Source organism: Lepisma saccharinum, chromosome 29 (assembly GCF_977018435.1).
Source record: "Lepisma saccharinum chromosome 29, izLepSacc3.1, whole genome shotgun sequence".
Lineage (NCBI taxonomy): Eukaryota > Metazoa > Arthropoda > Insecta > Zygentoma > Lepismatidae > Lepisma > Lepisma saccharinum.
Genome location: NC_139257.1, coordinates 6,553,141 through 6,573,652, shown reverse-complemented (window position 1 = coordinate 6,573,652; position 20,512 = coordinate 6,553,141). Strand labels below are relative to the sequence as shown.

Here is a 20,512-nt window from a genome sequence, read left to right as displayed (position 1 = left end):
GTTCCTAATTGAGCTAGGAGGATGGTTGATAGCTCGTTGGACTCTGAATGAAGTCCTCTTTCTTCCATTTACAATTTCACAGTTGCCACCCGGCCCACCCCCAGGGGGCGGGGTGGGGAATCAAGTGTGATATCATTGGATAACTTTTTTTTCACTTATTAAACACATACTTTTTAGTTTTCCGATTCGATGTGTATTTCTAACGATATGTGACCCTTCCGGGACTTTTGGACTACCCGGTATGATAGCTTGGCAGAAGTGTGCTGGTGTCACATGGGGGAAGAATCCATCGTCACCAAACATGATGTGGTAGTTTTCATCATGTAGCAATGAGTATAGAGTAGGACTTGGAGATACCATGATTAGCACATGACTTTGGGCAGGGATGTGTGTGTACACACACACACACACACACACAGAGTGCTTTTTTCTGGGAAGAAAGTTTGTTTCTTATTCTGACAAATTATATGAAAAGTTTATCACAAGAGGTACTAAAATACTCTGGTGAGTTCATAAACGATCATGCGTGTGCAAAAGAGAGAGTTATATAAGGGTTGTTTGATAAATAAGTGGACTGGGCCTGTGGTTTCGGTAGGAAGATTGTGTTTATTGATACACTCCTCTATTGCACATGTTACATGCACATTGTTAGTCATCTGTTTTATTCACAGGTACACGTTCGACCCTCAAATGTGAATGAGTGCAGGGAGGGATTCCTCCAGATATTCACAAGGGTGTGTAATTCTTCTCCCTGCTCGGAATTCCTTGCACCAATTAAACAATAAACCATATGGACTAACTATGCGAATGTAACATGCGCAATAGACAAGTGTATCTCAATAAATACAATCGCTTTTTCCTTATTTCTACATACACCGAAACCACAGGCTCAGTTCACTTATTTATCAAACAACCCTTATATATGCAGGTATCTTGATACAATAAAATGTTCTTACCTGTAAAAGGTGCCAGTATGGCATATTGTTGCACACTGCCAGAAAAGAAAGCACTGTGTGTGTGTGTGTCTGTGTGTGTGTGTGTGGTGTGTGTATGAAGTGTGTCATTTTAATGACACCCACTACAGAAACCTATAGACGACATCAAAACAAATAGCTTCTCTCAGCAATATTTTTATGGTTGGTGTGTCCTTTGGGTGGTACAATCATTAAAAAAAAAAACATTTTGCCACCTGTATGATGGCAGCACAACACATAATTTGATCGCATCTGTGACATCATTTCCTGCAGTGAAACAGAGCACATCAGTGTTGCAAGGAACACACAAATTTTGTGAAAAATTACAAACTACCAATCACATTATGTGCTCTAAAACGAAGCAAGGAAGGTGTCCAGCAGACCAACAGGAAGTGGTACAAAACAACATATTCAAAAGGAAGTGGTAATATCGGATCTTGTCTCTTAGCCTACATGTCAAATATTTGCAAATCTCATTGCAATGTTGATATCTACAGGCTAGTCTATCCACTCTCCTGATACATGCATTGTAGTGCTGATAATAATGGAAGCATCCGAGGTTCACAGTTACATTATGGCTAAAACACATACAACCACAGTAATGAATGCCATGAATATTACATTAAAGTTATGTGTTACTTACCTTTGAAATGTATAGTTCTTTCATAACTTTTTACTATAACTGTTCAATATCTCACACACAACTAGTATCAGAAGGACACGTGGCTAGACTAACCTATAGATGTCAACTTGGCAACGAAATTTGCAAATATTTGACAAGTAGGCTAAGAGAAAAATCTACATTATCATTTCCTTTCAAGTACGTTCATTTTGTAAGTATCATTTTTTGTATAGTTGGTTCACTTCCCGTTGGTCTACTGGACAGGTTCCTCGATTTGATTTACAGCACATTATGTGGTTGGTAGTAAGATGCACCAACGATAAAAATTGTAGAGAAAAGTTGTTTGTTTTGATGATTTCTGTATGTTTCTGTGGTCCGTGGGTGCCACTAAAGTGACACCCTGCATATCCACACCTTTTATGTATGTATGCATTGTATATTTTTTGTTCCAATGAACTGTCATTATCTTTAAATTTTCTGTCTTAATAAAACAAAAAACAAACAAACAAACCCAAACACACACACACCCTTACACACACAAAATTTCATAGCTAGTATGAAAATAATATTTATGAAACTTTTTGTATTTAGTCTCTTTTACCGAAAGTGCACAAATTTACTGTTAGTAATCTTCATTATCTGTTTCTCTTTGTTTTTATCCATTCAAATATGTCTATTATTTCTGCAAATTAATTTCTTCTGAGTCAATGAAATACTGAATCAGGGTAGCTACAAACAAGCAGAAATGAAATTCCCTGACTTTACCAGGTTTTCCAGGACAAAGTTTACATTTTTCCCTGAGGTTTGACAAACTAAACTAAATCGATGTTCTTGGAAATGGAAATAATAAACTTATACAGATCCACGTATGGTTTTGTTAAGTACCAATATTATCTTCTATGAAATTGACTTAATTTCTCTATTCTCTATGATTTGAATTCAAACTGCAAAATAGTGAATTTGGAAAATTATTACAAATCACAAGCAAGGGAATGATTACGGAATTTTGTCATACGCAGTAAGTTTAAAATAAAATACTTGATTATTTTTAAAGTTACGACTAAATGAGATAAGAGTGAAGAGTGATTGATTAAGAAATACAATTTGTAATTTATCAGTTTCCTTATACATTCTCGGTATTGTATGTTGATATTTCCACTGAGGTTTGGAACCCTCTGCTTGCAAGAACCATGAGTGCGGACTCGTTTTTCAATGCATAAAGCTCCTTCTCTCTTCTCCGTAAAGCAAACAACTCTTGCATATATATGAAACAATTGAATTGTACAAAAGAAAGTGTCATATTTCCTTACATTATCAATGGGATTTCTGCTTCAGTACAGTATATCTAAGTGAAGTACTGTGAAACTGACAAACATGCAGTTATACCATTAACCTTTAGGTGCCCAAGCGTCTCGATCGAGATACCCAAAAGTAACCCTCAATTGCCCAAGCATCTCGATCGAGACGCTGTGTCAAGGTCGTTTTGAGAGTTAGCCCCCTCCCCCCCGCCACATATACGCCGAATTTGCAAAAATTTCATATAGTCTGAATCTCTGGTTCATTCCGCGTACAACGGTATATCACTCATCTCTCTAGGGCAATTAGCTTCCGAACTACACTCATTTAATTGAAACTCTGCATTTTGCTCAAAATCGGCTTGGGCAACCGAGGCTTACTATTGAAAAAGGGCTTGGGCGTCAAAAGGTTAATGCTGACGAAAAGGGTATGTAGGTATTAGAAATTTAACGCAAGGAATTTATAGAATTGCATTGTATAGGTACCTGATTTACTTGATTGTGCTAACCACACAATAAAACAGGAACACTGTAATAATAAAAGCTTCTGAAAGTTCATATACGAGGGGCATCCTGAAAAAAAGATCCAATGGTGCCTATAGGCAGCACTAGTGGTCGGAGAGCGACACACACACACATGCAGGCAGGAAGAAGTGGCAAATAGCTGTAATTTGGTACAGTTGCAATGCAGCCATTTTAGGACAGTTCTAGGTTAAAGATTGCAGCTTTCATACAGTCTCCCACCGACTGCGATGTAGCATAAGTGTAGTAATCAGATTCTTGCATGCTCAGAATTTGGCACAGAGCCATCAGCAATCGTGTGTGAGGTGTGCAGACCGGACGTCGTGAGTGATAGTATGGTCAGATGATGGTGCAGACAATTCAAGGAAGGCCAATCGAACGTGCACAACCCCACACAGCTGAGTACACACGGGCCCTTTGCATCACTTCAGGTGAGATATCTTGTACCACTCCCTGTACAGCCCTGGCCTTGAATGTACAGACTTTCATCTCTTTGTTTAACTGAAGAGGTTTCTGGCAGGGTAAGGATTTGACAGCTACACTGCGGTAGATAGTTCCAGTCTTTGATGTCAGACACACATACCATGGGCATACAAAATTTAGTGCCATGCTACGACAAATGCCAGAACAACGGTGGTGATTATGCCGAAAATTAGGTTACTAATGCAATAAATTACAACTGATATTCTTGTTTTATTTATGCCTAATCAGTAAGGACCTTGATATTTTGTTATTTTTTTCAAATTAGTGTATTTTTTTTATTTTTTACTATACGGTGTTAATTTTCCCAAATTTCACATTTTCATTTTAGCGCATTTTCTGGCAAATATATGAAATTATACCTTCATGGTGTTTTTAAACTACTGTTTCAAATTTTAAGTTACATGACTTACGCCTCTTCGTGAGAGTTTGATATCTTGAAAGTTATTTTGGGAACATTATTTACCACTTCTTTAATTTTAAGGTAAGGATTTTAGATAATGGAATAATGTTCCTTCAGTTTGCCCAACAAAATGCCTTACTACGACGTCCGACAACTATCGGATGGCGCCACCCACTGCATTTTCCACGTAATACTTAGAGGCTTAATCTTTAATCCCCCGATGATACCATATGGTATCATGGTGATGATTACGAAATGAATGTGCTTTTTGGACCATCATGTTTGCGTGAAAACTCTGACACAGGTCTGGAGCAAGCCTGGGAAATTTATATTGATGACCAACCTCTCCCCCCCCCCCCTCCGCAATATATCCATGCCAAATTTCTGAACAGAGTTTCACATTTTGGCTCATTATTCAACTTTTGTGGCACCCAGAAACATGAAACATGTTTTAATCTCTTTAGAAACGTCCATTCTTTGAAGAGAATACTAAGGTTTGCGCCTTCTCCCTAAAATAGCGAGAGAAGAGGGGGCAAACTCCAGATTTTTATGATTTTTTCATTGAAATTCGGTGGTCGCACCTCCAAACCCCCATTCCTCGGTCCGGCGTTCTGAATTGTACACGCTTGCATGCTATGATGTTTTAGCTGCAAAACAAAACTTATCCGAAGTAGATTGCTCCCATACTTCCCGAGTTATAACAATTTTCCTCCAAAAATGCAAATTACCTATTTTCGTAAAAAAAAAAATAATCACATTTTGGCTTATTATTCAACTTGTATGGCACCCCAGAACATGAAACATGTTTCATTCTCTTAAAAGGGTTCATTCTTTGAAAAGAATACTAAAGTTCGCGCCTTCTCCTCAAAATAGCTGGAGAAGAGGGTGCAAACTCCAAATTTTTATGTTTTTTCCATTGAAATTCGGGGGACGTGCTCCCCCCCCCAAGCCCTCCACCTCGGTCCCGCGTTCTGAATTGTACATGGTTGAATGCGCTGATGTTTTAGCTGCAAAACAAAACTTATGCGAAGTAGATTGCTCCCATAGTGCCCGAGTTATAACAATTTTCCTCGAAAAATGCAAATTACCTATTTTCGTAAAAAAAAAAAATCACATTTTGGCTTATTATTCAACTTGTATGGCACCCCAGAACATGAAACATGTTTCATTCTCTTAAAAGGGTTCATTCTTTGAAAAGAATACTAAAGTTCGCGCCTTCTCCTCAAAATAGCTGGAGAAGAGGGTGCAAACTCCAAATTTTTATGTTTTTTCCATTGAAATTCGGGGGACGTGCTCCCCCCCCCCCCAAGCCCTCCACCTCGGTCCCGCGTTCTGAATTGTACATGGTTGAATGCGCTGATGTTTTAGCTGCAAAACAAAAGTTATCCGAAGTAGATTTCTCTCATAGTGCCCGAGTTATAACAACTTTTCTCCAAGGAGTGTTGGAATTTAAAATTCCCGCCGAGAAGCCCGGGCGAGAGAAATTTCTCTCTCTCTCTCCTCCTCCCATCACTGGTTTCTGGGGCATGGTTGTGTTGCGCATAAAAGGGGCCTAAAGGTTGAGGCCGAAACTTACGAATGAGATTTCCTGTTCCCGTGCAGAGTTCCATAACGATATCTTTAAATAATAATAAATAAAAAACGTCAATGAAGACGAAATTCCCTGACATTTCCGATTTTTTTTGACACCTCAAATTCCCTGACTTTTCCCGGTTTTCCAGGTCTGTCGCCACCCTGTGAATTATTATTATCATCATTCTTTCTTTTTCCTCATTCTTTCTCTTTTACTACTACAGCCACAACAACTACAACAATAATAGTAATTTTAGTAGTAGTAGTAGTTGATATAGTTCTGTTGATCGTGGTCACAGTTTTCTTTCTTTTATTTAAGATGAAGGGAAAGTTTGGAAACAGGAAATTCTGTGCCACTATAAGGGTTGGTATAGTGGCGGCGATTGGGTTCCAAAACTAGGGGACAATGACAGTTTATTTTCCCTTGGTAGATAAGGTTTAGCATAGTGCATGGGCAAAAGTGGCAAAAAGTAGTGGGTCTACTGCCCCGCTCAACCCCTAATCGCCGCCACTAGTAGTTGTGTTTTCTTGTTTTTTGGCAGCAATACCTCATTCATCGGTATTAGACAAAGGTGGCAGATAAGTAACGCTAAATAAGATACAATAAGAAACAGGAGAACACTCATTGTAAGTACATTAGTACACCTGTTAGCAGCAGTCACACAAATGCAACTTTGTACACATAATCTGTTGTCAGTACACCTGAAAAAAATTAGTAAGAGAAAAAATATTAGAACTTACTGTATGAAGCCATAGCGATCAGTAGCATGGTAGATTTCGAAGGCAGGGTCCTCCCAAGGGTCGATCTGGGCCCCTTCCTCCCTTCCGCGGTCATACTTAGCGACGATGATCGCTCGCTCCTCAGCCGCCCGCCGGAGCAGTTCGTCCTCGGACAGGTTGTTGTCATTCATAGTCCGAGCCTCAGCCGGCCCGTGCCATGATTCCGAGCGCTCTCCACCCTAGAATACAAAAAATAAGAGCTACGTAAATTAAATGACTCAAGCTTCTGCGCGATGTATACAAAATTATAACGGTCGTTCAATCCGTCGTTTTTGCTTAGGTGTTTTAAAATTTAACGATACAGTTTCTCGTAATTTAAGGACAAGATGTCTAACCGTATCTCTGTGTGGAGTTGAAACGCATGGGAATTTCTGTACAAATTACCTACACACGTCTCGACACGAGTTTGTTTTCACGTAGGTACGTGTCATACATAAAAAAAATCTTTGTTCTAACGTGAATCTTGCGGCTGGCATTCCAATCGTCTCACTGACACGTCACACATACACACTACAATAACACAAACAAGTAACTGCAAGTAACCAAGAATAACACTCTTGCGCACAGTACGAAATTAACACGCTCTTGGTTTACATTGCTCGCCACTATATTTACAACTCTGTCTTCATCTAGTCGCTAAGGAACAAAAAACTCGAGCTCGGAGATTTCGGATTGCAAGGAAGCTCACGAACACTATTGACTTTTAACGGTTTCTTCTACAGCGTAATCTTGATACAGTGTTGCACATTCAAAACTTCCAAACGATCCCCATCGGCACAAAACTCTTTCAAGGATATAAACTTAAGCAGGACGTTACTGGTCAAAACTATGATTAAAATGTTTTATTATCTGTGGCTCTTAACATCGTTTCTAAAGCGTATTTTTTTGTGTATATAAGAGCAGAACTTGGATGAATTACAGAAGAACTTTTGCGTGTTATAACACAGGTTAGTGATCGTTTTGCAATATTTATATAAATGTCTGCATATGTCTATAAAAATAAGCGGGCATTACAGGCCGCAAATGTCGGCATCTCCGTCAGCGCCGCCCGCCACGCTTCTCCCGATCTCTCGGCTGCAGATCGAAATGAACGCACCATGGGTTCATTCTAAGAAGCGGACGCAGGTGTGATAAGCGGATGCAACATAAATATAATTGTCTGCATGCTAAAGATATGTGCGTAAAAATAGGAGGGACGTGACGGTCGAAATGCTGGCATCCGCGTCATGCCTCGCCGTCTGTAATTAACGCACTGCATTTGGAATTTTCATTTTTTTCTGAATATGGCGGTTGACACATATCCTACATTGGGCCGGATTCATTCATCGTTTTCAGCTAGGATAAGGTTTTTACTGCAACCTCCTGTCAGCAAGGGGTTCTACTTAAGTTTGAACTTTGACAAGACATTGTCTTTTTCCTTTTCACCACTTCATCAATCATCCTCACTGTCTTCATTAAAAAAAGAGATAGAAAAGCTACTAAAATAACCGGAATAGAAAATTTAAATAATAACCTCATGAGTTTCAGATATTGCACCTTGCTCTTTCCAACAGCATAGTGTTCACTTAATTTAATGTTATCTATCAGCTAATAGTTGTTCTTCCCTAGATTTCCCCCATTAACCACTCCAGTCCATCCTTTGGCATTCAGTTTCTTTTTACCCGGTCGGCCTGCTGGATAATCTCTAGTCAGTGTTGGACAAATTGGATTGATTTAAATAACGATTAAAAAACACACTGATCTAAATGACTTTAAAGAAATAATTTATACAGACATTCGCTACGAGACATTGTAAATTGGCATTTACACGTGCAAGTTCGTCCACTATAATTCTACCGATTTTTCGTAAAATACTCTCTTTTAACTCACGGATGGTGTGCGGATTCTCTTTGTATACTTTATTTCCCCATTTTTCTTTCCACTTTTATTCAGAACTGACCCTGTTACTCTAAACATTTTTACGAGGTTTCATATAAGCGACTGTCACGGACCCGTTCACCGGGAAAGACAAGCGCTGATGCCGGGCCGCTTGCCGCCGAGTCTCGTAGCGAATGTCGGGGAATGCTTTGTAGAATAATGTACACAAGGATTTTGTAGATATCAGAATTACCTTTGGTGAAAGTACATTAATCTCGTAATAATTTAATGGTGTTCATTAGGCTCTAAGAAAGGAAACAAAATATATGTACTGATTGGGTGAAGCTCATACGAAAGGAAATGTAATATGTAAACTGTAAACACACTTGAATTTATCTTGATTTAAAATTGAATAATTTTTATATGCAAAAATAACAAACATTTTGTGTAGAATAATATACAAAGTACTAATCATATTAAACCGTAAATAGTGTAATTGTCATTAAACTGCAAATAAACATGGCAGCTGATATTTTGCAAATTTGCATTAAAAGTTACAAAAATGCAGCTATAAAGAATGTAAAAAAATTAAGTTACAATTATATAGTACATCCAGAATATTTTAAGAGTATCAGAAACAGGAAAATGTATATTTACATATAATTTTTTATTTGCTTTAATCAAACTGTTCAAATATTTTACAGAGACGTTTGACAGAAAAAGCCATTATATGAAGAAAACATCCCCCTTCTGCCAATTATGTTTTTAAAATTTTAAAATTTTAAAAAATAATTAAAAAATCATAAAAATATTTTTTAAATAAAAATTATGATTTTTATCCACCCTGGTGCTGAAAATCATAATTAACTGATTTTTTAATATTTTTTTTTGCGCACGAGATATTCAGGTGATTTAATTTTTTAAAATCATTATTTTGTCATGTACGCATCTCCTACGTACACACTTAAGACATAATGAAACGCCATTCCAGCCTCGTAACCAAATTTTTGCTCTATGGCTGTATTTGGCAACAGTGCCTTCACTTGAGGGTGCAGTTATGACGTTACAAGTGGCTCGATGATTGGAAAACAACTGCCGCTGGAAGCTTCTGACCACAGCCAGCAACCGCAACACAAAGGGGCGGTAATTGAACCCCCTCCCCCTTTATCGACACGAAATTCTTACTTCACGGGGAGACCGGGGTATTCGCGAACACTTGGGTAATGGCGAACACCAGTGTCAATTGTAATTTTTTTTAAAAAATTTAAGGGTTTGTTGTAAGGCCGAAACACGCACTCTCAATAAAGACGATATTATTATTATTATTATTATTATTCCTAGGTGCTGCCACCTAGCACATGTCACGGACACTGTTAAGCTACTTGCGTCGCCATTGTTCTGTGAAACGTAGAAACTAGGGGGCAAGAACTGTTTTTGTCCACTTTGCTTGTCATGTAGACGATGTGTTTACGTCGAGGTAAGTGAAGAATGGTATATTATTTTTTATTGTCGCTTTCTGTTGTAGCTGTACATTTATTTTGACAATTTAAAATCGCACTGCTACTCGTATGTTAGTAGATTAAATACAGCGCGCATGGTGCTAATGAAAACATGATGGCGCGGAAAGGGGGAATGGCGAACAGATGTCCGGCATTACCCCAGTCAGTTAGTTTATATCTTTATCATTTTGTTTTGAACAACCACAACGATTTCAATTTCAGATGAGGAACCCACGAAGGAAGACATCGAAAATTATTTGTCTTTATCATAGTTATTTTTTCATAAGGGGTAATGGCGAACACGGTGTTCGGCATTACCCCAAAATTCAGGGCAATGGTAGCATGGGTTCTATTGGGTTCCGCTCCAGGGCCGGAACCTTTTCTCGCACAATTTAAATTCGGTCAAAGTTGTGTATTGTTCCATTGAAAAAATTCCTGGACCGTTATTTAAATTGAGCCGGAAAAAAGTTCCTGGACAGTATTTAAATTCATCCGGAAAAAGGGACCTAGACCGGATTTAAATTCATCCTGAAAGAAGGTTCCTGAATCGAATACATAAAAAGGCTCCTTACGGCCTAGAACCCATTCACACTTGCTGATTTTCTCTTCCGGACGGGAATTGAATTTATTTACAATTCATGGAAATTAACAAACCCTGGGATTAATACGGATCTAAAAATCCATACATTCCAATTGGTTCCGTAACAAGACTGGAACCATCTTTCTCGCACAATTTAAATTCGATCCAAGTTGCGTATTGTTTCATTGAAAAAAAGGTTCCTGGAACGTATTTGAATTCATCTGGTAAAAAGGTTCCTGGACCGAATTGAAATACTTTACAGATAAAAAGGTTCTTTACGGTCTACAACCCATTTACATTTGCTTGCTCTCCTGGACCGGAATTGCATTTATTTAAAATTCCTGGACCTTTAACAACTCTGCATGGTAGATGTGTCCTCTCCATAGGTTTTTTTGTGTAGAGCAAATAGTTTGGGAACACTGTTTCTGTCTTAATTTGTAAGAGAAGATATCAAGGTTTCTTTAGAATCCATGAAGTTCAAAAAATGCTTCCAAATAAGTAAGTAATTCAACCTCAAAGCCTTAGTGTTCGGCAATACCCCGGGCTCCCATACTCAGATTTTTACACCGCCTGCACAGTGGTATGTATGAATGGACCTGGTCAAAATCACAAAACTTGAAGATATGAAAATAGTAGAGCTGATGCCGACATTCTTACCGATTCCCAACGATACTTGAAAATTGCAATAATAAAAATTTGTTCATAATATTCCTCAATGTTGGTGTATAAATATTCTTCTCCCATTTTATGCATCAATTTACCAAGAAATTTGCATTAGAATATTCAAGAAATTCATCAGAACATGATAATAGATATTATGCAATCACAAAATTCGTGCAAAACAAAAACAAACTTTGAATTTTGCATAATTTCCAGGATGATTAGTCGTACAGCATTTTTTCAGACTTCGTGAAAGACCAATGTGTCGGAAAAGTTTCGGTAGCTGAATTCCAGCCGATACTTTCCGATACCCATACCGCTGGAAAATACCTATAGTAACTCTTGAAGTGCGTGGACGATGTGATCTTCGTTAATTTCTAATGGTATAGACCAGCGATTCTGAAACGTCTTTCTCATTTTACCCATTAGTCGTAACTAAACGTACCCCCCCCACAAAGTTTTCTCAGAATAGTGGGTTTTGGGGAATTTTTTTGGATGCCTGATAGGTGGGACATTTTTGATATGTTGGAGGCGCGTATCTGCAATACAGCAAAATAGCATTTGGACTGTACGTGGAAAGATGGCTGACACATAAACATACGTTTATTATTTATTATTTTATTGGGTGTTCTACATTTCGGCTTCGACTCACGTCAACACGCCAAATCTGCTGAACTCCCGCTGCTCGGGATCTTTCGGCCTCGTTCGGTTAATTACGTCGCCGATCGACGTCTTTTCCGTGAAAAAATGTGAAACACATGCATGCTAAGAAGTACATAAAAAACTTTAATTTTCATATCTTTTTCTAGTTTTTGAAACAAAAGAAAAGAACAAGTTTTAAACAAACTGTCAATCACAATATTGGATTGATTGATTTCCTTTATTTTACTTCGCCTTTTGTGCCACTTTTGGCTAATTTGCGAAGATGGGGATGAGTGATGACATGATGAAATTGATGAATGGACACTCACAAACATCCCTGAACAGGCCAGGATTCGAACGCGGGCCACTAGCGTCGTAGCGCTAAGTGCTAACCACTCCGCCAAGGGGGCCGGCGCACAATATTGGAGTTTCTATTGTAAATCGTCAAAGTTTCCAGTGAGAAGGATGTGCCTACATAGCCTGACACAGTTTGTTGATGTCTGGTTGTGTACTTGAAACTTACAAGTGCAGATTCTGCTCCGAATTTAGTCTATTTCGGTACTTGTCTTTTAGGTAGGCCATGGATGAAAAAATCACTCACATAAATATGTAGTGGAGAAAGCGATCCAAAAACTTTATTGCACCATGTTTATAAACTACAACAATGTACCCAGTCGTACTAGTGACGTTTTTACACTTTAAGAAACGTTTGTGAGCTTCTTGAGTTGAAGAATAACATGGGAAGAGATTTCGAACAAGTATTTTATTTTAAAATATACGAAACAAAGATAAGAGGGTCAGTGACAAAACCAGCCTTATTTTCCTGTTCAGTGTTAAAGCTATGAAGTCTGCTCTACACACCTGCAGCAAAAATGTTTTCATTTGGGTATTCTCGCATTATTGTGCCACTTATGGCTAATTTTCGAAGATGGGGATGAGTGATGATACGATGAAATTCATGAATGGACACCTACAAACATCCATGCCTAGGCCGGGATTCGAACCCGGGCCCCTGGCGTCGTAGCGCGAAGTGCTAACCACTCCGCCACGGGGGCCGGCACTAATCGTTGAGTAACGACTGAAACAATCTTTTGTATTTTCAAGATCCAAAAATAAATTTGTCCGTTCCTTCCCCTTTCATTTAAAAAAAATCGTAAAAATGTCACCAGGCTAACTTTACTTCAAGAAGGACCCCGAACAGATGGCAATTAAAATATTCAATAACCTGCCTAATGATACACAAGCAGAAGATATGACAAGGTTCAAAAACAAATGGAAAAAAGTCTGTTATTAAAAAGGAATATTATAGCGTTAGTGAATACTTAAATTGAAAATTAGAGAAATTGTTGAACTGAATTGTTGTTTTATGTTCACTTTATGCACAGAAAAGCTAGAATGGACTGGACCTACAGTTTTTTAAAGTGGGATCCGAACCACTCTGTGCCTCCACCGGGTATCGACCCCGGTACCCCTTGATTACAAGATGACGACGCTACCTACTACTGCGCCACGCGGAGACCCTTCATAGAAATTGTGTAATCATATATTTTCTTATCTGAACTGTACTGAACCCTCCAAATACCAATCTACAGTACATATATGGTTTATATGGAGTAACAAAATTCAAAATTCAAATCAAAATTGAGTGCGTGCCACCTTTTCCTAAAAAAAAATATCCTGAAGTAAATCATGGAATTGAATCAGTCAGTGATAGAAGTGATAGACCATACCGTGTGCGCACTTGGCCAAGTGCAAGGGACAGTGATTTGGAGAGTTCCTTGAAAATAGACACCTTGATTTCTCTTATGAAGTGCCGTTATAAAAAGAAGGCCAAGAGGAAGATGAATTTCAAGGCACACACATTTTCACGTCTCTTGTGCCACTTCAGATATACAGGATGTCCGGGCTAGATGTATACAAAAACAACAGCTTATATCGTCTTGTAGTGAAGCTCAGTCGATACCATGTATTCCATGTTTCACATTTCATCACGATGATGCCCCACCACACTTTCATAGACATATTGCCACGTTTCTCAGTGAAACGTTTCCTGAACGTTGTATCGGCGGCCCAAATGCCTGGCCACCGAGATCTCAAGATATAACACCGTTAGAACATTTTGCATGGGGTTTCATTACAAAGATGTGAAAAAGAGGAAAGGTCTCGATTTGGGTGATTTGAGACAGGGTATCGTTGAGCTACTAACGCCTCAAATGCTCGTAAACACTTGGCGCTAGCTTCAGAATCGTTTGGATATCTGTCGAGCTACAAATTGTGCCCACATTGAGATGTACCAGCGTACATAAACACTTTCTGAGTTACTTTGTACAAAACCCGTACAAGAAAGTTAATAAACTTATAGATGCTAAAATATATGTGTGTATTTTTGTATGCACCCTGTACTATTAATATAAGAAATTGAGAAAACTTGCTCTTTGACAAAATCTTCGACCTTAATTGACGAGATTTTGGAGGCCCACGAGGATGCAATTTAAATAGGTTACATAGAAAATCAATGTGAAAATATTTCACACACACACTTGTTAAGGCGGACATACATTAACGTTTAAACACGTCGAGGTCATTAAATTTTGCACGCAACGTAGAAATCCGACAGTATTTGGGGACTTGCGGATGGCAAGCACCGTAATTTTCGTACGCACCCCCATAATTTTCATACGTCCCAAAAATTTAGGTCTTAACTTTTCTGCGTATACGCGTGCGTAAAGGCGACTGGGGGATGAAAGGGCGGGTTGGGACTGGAAGAAACCAGCCGAGATAATTGACCTGCTTTTCCTCGGACAAGACCCAGCTATTGTGAACAACACTAATGCGTGAGGTACCACAGCTGAAAGGTCGGTTTCTGGGAACCCCTTTGTAGAAAGCAGGTAGTAGGCTACGGGACTACCTGAGCTTGTGCTTGGAAGAACTGGGCTCCGAGGGAAGGTGTACGGATGCAAATGTACGTCGCAGTGTGACTTGGCAATCTGGCGTAACGTACTTGCGTAAATAAAAGGTAAAGTGTTCCCCTGTGCTTAGCACCACGCCATGAAGGCGTATAGGGGTGTGGGGGTGATGTGATCAGCATCACGCCCCTGACCGCCTTTACCCCCCAGGGTTTCCCCATGTACCCATGTCATTCGACGCTGGGTGGGCGGTGGGGTTGCTTCCAACGTTAGAAAATTTCCTGGATTTGAACCGGCCGGGGATCGAACCCCGGACCTTTAGCATGGTAGTCAGACGCGTTTCCGACTAAGCCACCGCGGCCACACTTGCGTAAATAAGCAGCGTATTTACGTCGCGCATTTGCACATTAGTATGTGGGCCGCTTTAGAGTTAAATACTCACGTGCGGCACAATTAACAATGATATAGAAAAGTGCGCAATGAGCTTATTTCGACCCATCTGAGCAAAAGTGTCATGTGTGGCGCGACTCCGAAACGGATTTGGTCACTCCATGTTGCCTGCATGGACTCGCTCCATGGAGTGAATGGTTCACGTAATACTGCTTGGAAATCAAAGAACGGCAGGTGCGCGGGGATGCAAACAACAAGTTGACGAAAAACGGGAAGCAGGCGATACAAGCCGAGCTGAAGAAGGAATTAGGCATACATTAGAGTGTATGAATGGGTGGAAAGATTTAAAGATGGACGACGAAATGTCAGTGATGGACATGGAGTGGGAGGCCAGTTTTCGTAGCGACTGAGGCAGTGAAACCGCAGATCGATCAGCGAATCCGTTAATTTAATACACTCTCCTCTGACTTAAAAAATTGTCTCCGTACTGAACCTTAATTCTGTAAATTTCAGAAGGTTTCACTCTTTCTGATCACTCTTTCGTTGCTCTTCTACGGTGCAAGTCACCAGTGGAGCGGCCATATTGTACGAGCTACTGCGCAGGCGCACACTGCTCGATCGTCACGACACCTTTATGGAGTGTTGCTAAGGAACCATTTGAGTTCCGAAATACAAATTTCCATTGTGCATCAATCTACATGAAGTTTAGAATAAGATTCCTGTTATTTAATGACTTACCCTCGTATTTTCAAACATATTTACAACCGCTGTTCCTACGGAGCAGCTGAAAAGTAAAAGGAAAGACAAGTGGGGAGATTACATTCTCCATTTCTTTAAAAAGACAATAGAGAGGAAATAGTTTTACGGTAACACCCACGAAAGATTACTCTTTAAAACATTTAATCTTATCGCTTTAACCTAATCTTGCGCAGTACTCCAAATCTAGCACAACAGCAGGAAAAACAAAGGGAAGCGATTTGTCATGGTTCTTTTCTTTATTCTTTGTAAAATTTTCTTGCAGTTGCTTCTAAAATTTAATTTAGGAAACTGTTATTGGGGAAAATATTGATCCGCACTGTCTTTTCAAACGATCACTGCTTTTTAAGATTCAAACTATTGAAAGATATTCTACATAGTAATTCAAAAGTCGTCATACATAACAGTTTTGTTGTTACACAATATGTACGAGGGCCATTTTTCTTGTAGTGGCAACACTGTTGGTATACGCTTGTCAGTTGTCGCTGGGACAAAAGACGCGGGTCTTGTTTAGTCTTGTACTACGGATCGTGTGTAGGTGTTTGGTGCTGAATAGTACTGTTGTGTGGTAGTTAGAAGACGTTAAAATCAAGTGCGTGTATAATACTGCCCTGAACAATGTTCAAGCGTGAAGAACCGCGTATATTCATCAAATTTCAGGTTGCACGGCAAATTCACAAGGGCTTACGGGAGACATGCGGGAACCACGCATTACCGTATCGTACCGTTGTCAGATGGGCCAAGGCATTTGAAAGTGGTCGTGAATCAGCCGTGAAAGAACATGGTGGAGGGCATCCTCGCACGGCAACAGATCCACACCACCTTGATGCACTTCGCAGATTGCTGGAGAATGATATTTTTTATATATGTACGAGATGAGCAGAGCCGTAGCTAGGGAGGGGGGGGGGGGGCAGCGGGGCGGTCGCCCCGCAAGAAGAAAAACATTGATAATTACTTGTAATAAAGGATGCATGCGATCCACTCGAAAGTATTGGCGCCCTATTAAAACAATATCATTGCCAGTTTGAAAGGTATATATATTTTTTTCCCGCTGCGCTCGCATTACAAGCTTTTCTTTTTAAACAAATAAAAGAAAATAAATAAATATCCAATTTATATACATATTATTTGTTTGTTAGTGAGGATGTGTTTTACAACTTCTTAGTGAATATTTCCAATAGTATACCTATGCAGCTGTAAAAATACTATTGGTGTAAACTGCAATATGCATGTCATATAAAAAATCATGTTCATATTATTGTGAAGAGTCAATCAGCAACTAGGTGGTCTTCAAAAGCAAACGGAGTACAGTTTCTAAGTACCCAATTTCCGGATGTCTGTGCAGCTTTGGAGGAATTATGTGACCTCTCAAATGAGTTACCCGAAACAGTACAAGGTGCCAACTATCTTGTGTTCTTATTCTGCTGGGCTTATATCCTTCCAGTTATTAACGACGTTAACCTACGGCTACAAGAAAAGTCTGTTACAATAGATATAGGTGTTAGTCACTTACAGGGACTGCAAAGCTTTCTGTCTGCCGAAAAGCAAACAGATCTGCGTCGATATGAACATTGCAAGTAAATAAAAGCGTCCCAAAAAGAAAGCCAAGTTTTTCGATGAAGTTGCAGAAGGTAAAAGTGTAGCCATAAATGAAGAACAAAAAATGAGGAAGAGCTTGTTTTGTGCATTGGATTCAATTTTGTCACAAATAGGCGATCGATTCAAGCTAATGAACTGAGTTTTGGAGATTTTTTTTCCGTAATTATTCCAAGCAATATGGCAGTTATGTCAGATGAAACGCTGAGAAAAATAGTCTTTCATCTGGCTTTATTACACACCGAGGATTTCAATGGAAGTGAGTTACTTCACAAACTGTTGTTCTTTAAATATCATGCGCAAGCATTTTTAAAAGACTTTGACTTGGAATGCTTGTCGGAATTGTCACCACTTGTCTCATTCATGCATAAAATATCATGTATTGAGTAGTACCCAAATTTTTGTCACTGCACTGAACCTATTTTTAACTCTACCTTCGTCTGTTGCATCTTGTGAAAGAAGTTTTAGTAAGCTAAACCTTATAAAGAATTACTTGTGTTCTTCCTTGAGTCAAGAAAAGCTGACTAACCTGGCTCTTTTGTCTGTTGAGAAGTACAGAGATCAATCACTTGTGTTCGATGATGTTATTAATGACTGGGGCTCGGAAGTTGAGGAAAAATCCTTTTTTTTCCCTAGTGTCCGAAGACAAGGCCCAACATAATATATGTTCATTTTGGGTCATTGTAGGCCAGAAAATGGTGGGTTTTATTTGTCCTTTTTTGCCTTTGTTGGCTTATTGGTCCTTTTTAGTCTTTTTTTTTAGGTCTTAACGGCTTTTTTTTGCAACTTCACCTTCTTTCGACTACGTTTTTACTGCTCATTCTCAATTCGAATCATCATCAGTTCATCACCTCTTAAACGTCCTTTCTGTAGTAAAGAAATAAAAAAAAGAAAGAAATATATTTGAACCATCCCTGAAACGAGAGAAAAACATTTTTGGACGACTGAAATAGGATCCAAAGCTCTATTTCTGTAACCTTAGTGTGGTTAAGCCAAATATGATTCTTCAAATATGATTTTTCAAATTATGTTAATCTAAAAAATATGTAATGTCTGGAAGAAGATGCATTTCATTCATATAGTTTTCTCGCACTGTGTTCCATACCACCAAAATTTTGAATTTATTTATTCATTAAATATGTAATTAAAACAAGTTTTTAATTAATTTGGATCACATTTATACGTCCTTTTTTCCGTTTTTAGGTCTTTTTTTGGTATTTTTAGGTCTTTTTATAGGTCATTTTTGGCAATTTATAGGTCTTCAACTTCCGAGCCCCATTAATGACTTTGCTGCTCGAAAGGCAAGAAGAGTAAAACTGTAGCTAGTATGTTCGCACAGAAGATTATTGTCAAATAATCATGTACTGATTGTAGTTCTTAATAAGTTTTTGTTTTTATTGTTGTTGATTTCAACTGATCAGTATAACATTTTGCAGTATAAAAAGGTTTTACTTTATAAACATTACATTAATACTGAATGATTTTAGCTAGTTTGTACAATGACTTTGCAGGGCATTTGAAATGGTTTCATATAATATAAAAAACATTACATTACATTAATGATCTTTGTTGGAGGTTTTTCTGCTGCCTAAGAAATATATATGCTATTCATATGGTAAGATTTTTTTTTTGCATGGATTAGTTTCATTTCTAGGATTATTTATCATTGCACACCGAGAGGTGAATAATGATCCTTGATTCAGAAGAATATGTGTATACGTACAATCAACTCTATAGTTGTAATTGCTACAATTACATACAATTACTAGCATAAATGAAACATCAATGAACGACATTATTTAAGTAAGGCACAACAACAAATGCTTCTACCCCTCCCTTAAAAAAACAATGGTAGAAGTTCGACAAGGCGAGTAGGGGGCGCCGAAATTTATTCTCGCCCCGGGCGCAGAAATCTCTAGCTATGGCTCTGGAAATGATATGTTTCCCAAGATAAAGGAACCGCAGAGGGAAGAAACGTTTTCTAGACATCCTGGGCATCATCTCGGCCACAGGGCGGTCTCTGCGCACACTGGCACGAACGGGAGCTATCAATGGAATCCAACGACTGCCAGATGTTTGGAAACGTGTTCACGCAGCAGCAGGATTGTAAATGATTCGAGGTATGTATCTTCTTTCATGTCTCTTTCTCATACATGTTGCCACTACAACAAAAATGGCCCTTGTATATTCAATGCGATCCCCCTTGTTATGAATGGATATGTAGATGCGTTGGACCCATTCTGTGGTTTGGCAGAGATCTTACAACATGATTTAGAACTTTAGAACATGCAAGAATGCAACTTTGAAAGCCGAAGTCTCGAATCTTCTCCTAATACACAATCGCCTTGAACTGATCCCACAGATAAGAATAAAGTTGTGACAAGTCTGGGGAGCGTGGCGGCCATTCCATGGGCCCACAGCGGCCAATCCAGTCATTGCGGAACTCACATCCAGTTACTGGCGTGCGCACGCGCAGTAGTGATTAAGGGGAGGGGAGCCATCTTGTTGTATGTATAGCAACTTTTTACATCAGCCTGTACTTCAGTTTTAGAGCGATACTTATGTAGTGCAAAATGTGATGTCTAAAAGAATCCAGGGCAATTGCGACCGCGGACAATTGCCATCAAGACACCCATGCAGACAACTGCGACCAGGTAGCCCGGCCAATGACGGAACTGGAATTCTCACCCCGACCTACTCTATTCACGATGCATTGCAATCCCGCCCCCTTCCCGTTCGTTAACCATGAGACGTGACAAATCTAATCTAACCCAATCTACAAGGGATGATCGGTAAAAAATAATACAAAGCCTGTAAATTCTAGTGTGTATTTTTAGATGAATACAAACGGACTAACGTGTAAGGACACTTCATGCACTACTTCTCAACATAGTCTCCTCCCTCGCTTCAAGCATTTATCCCACCGCTTCACGAGGTTCATGATGCCTGTCTCATAGAACTCGGGGTCCTGTTGTCGG

General features: G+C 39.1%; 1 protein-coding gene across 3 annotated transcripts in view; it reads right to left on the bottom strand.

Moving 5' to 3' along the window:
* The window catches only part of LOC145981554 (USP6 N-terminal-like protein), a 179,898-nt gene that overhangs the window by 81,189 nt on the left and 78,197 nt on the right, over positions 1–20,512 (bottom strand). For all 3 annotated transcript variants that reach the window (XM_083114873.1, XM_083114875.1, XM_083114876.1), the window contains exon 2: positions 6,610–6,827. In XM_083114873.1, the coding sequence (XP_082970999.1) occupies positions 6,610–6,779 (170 nt within the window). In that variant the 5' untranslated portion in view covers positions 6,780–6,827. The remainder of the gene's footprint in view (positions 1–6,609; positions 6,828–20,512) is intronic.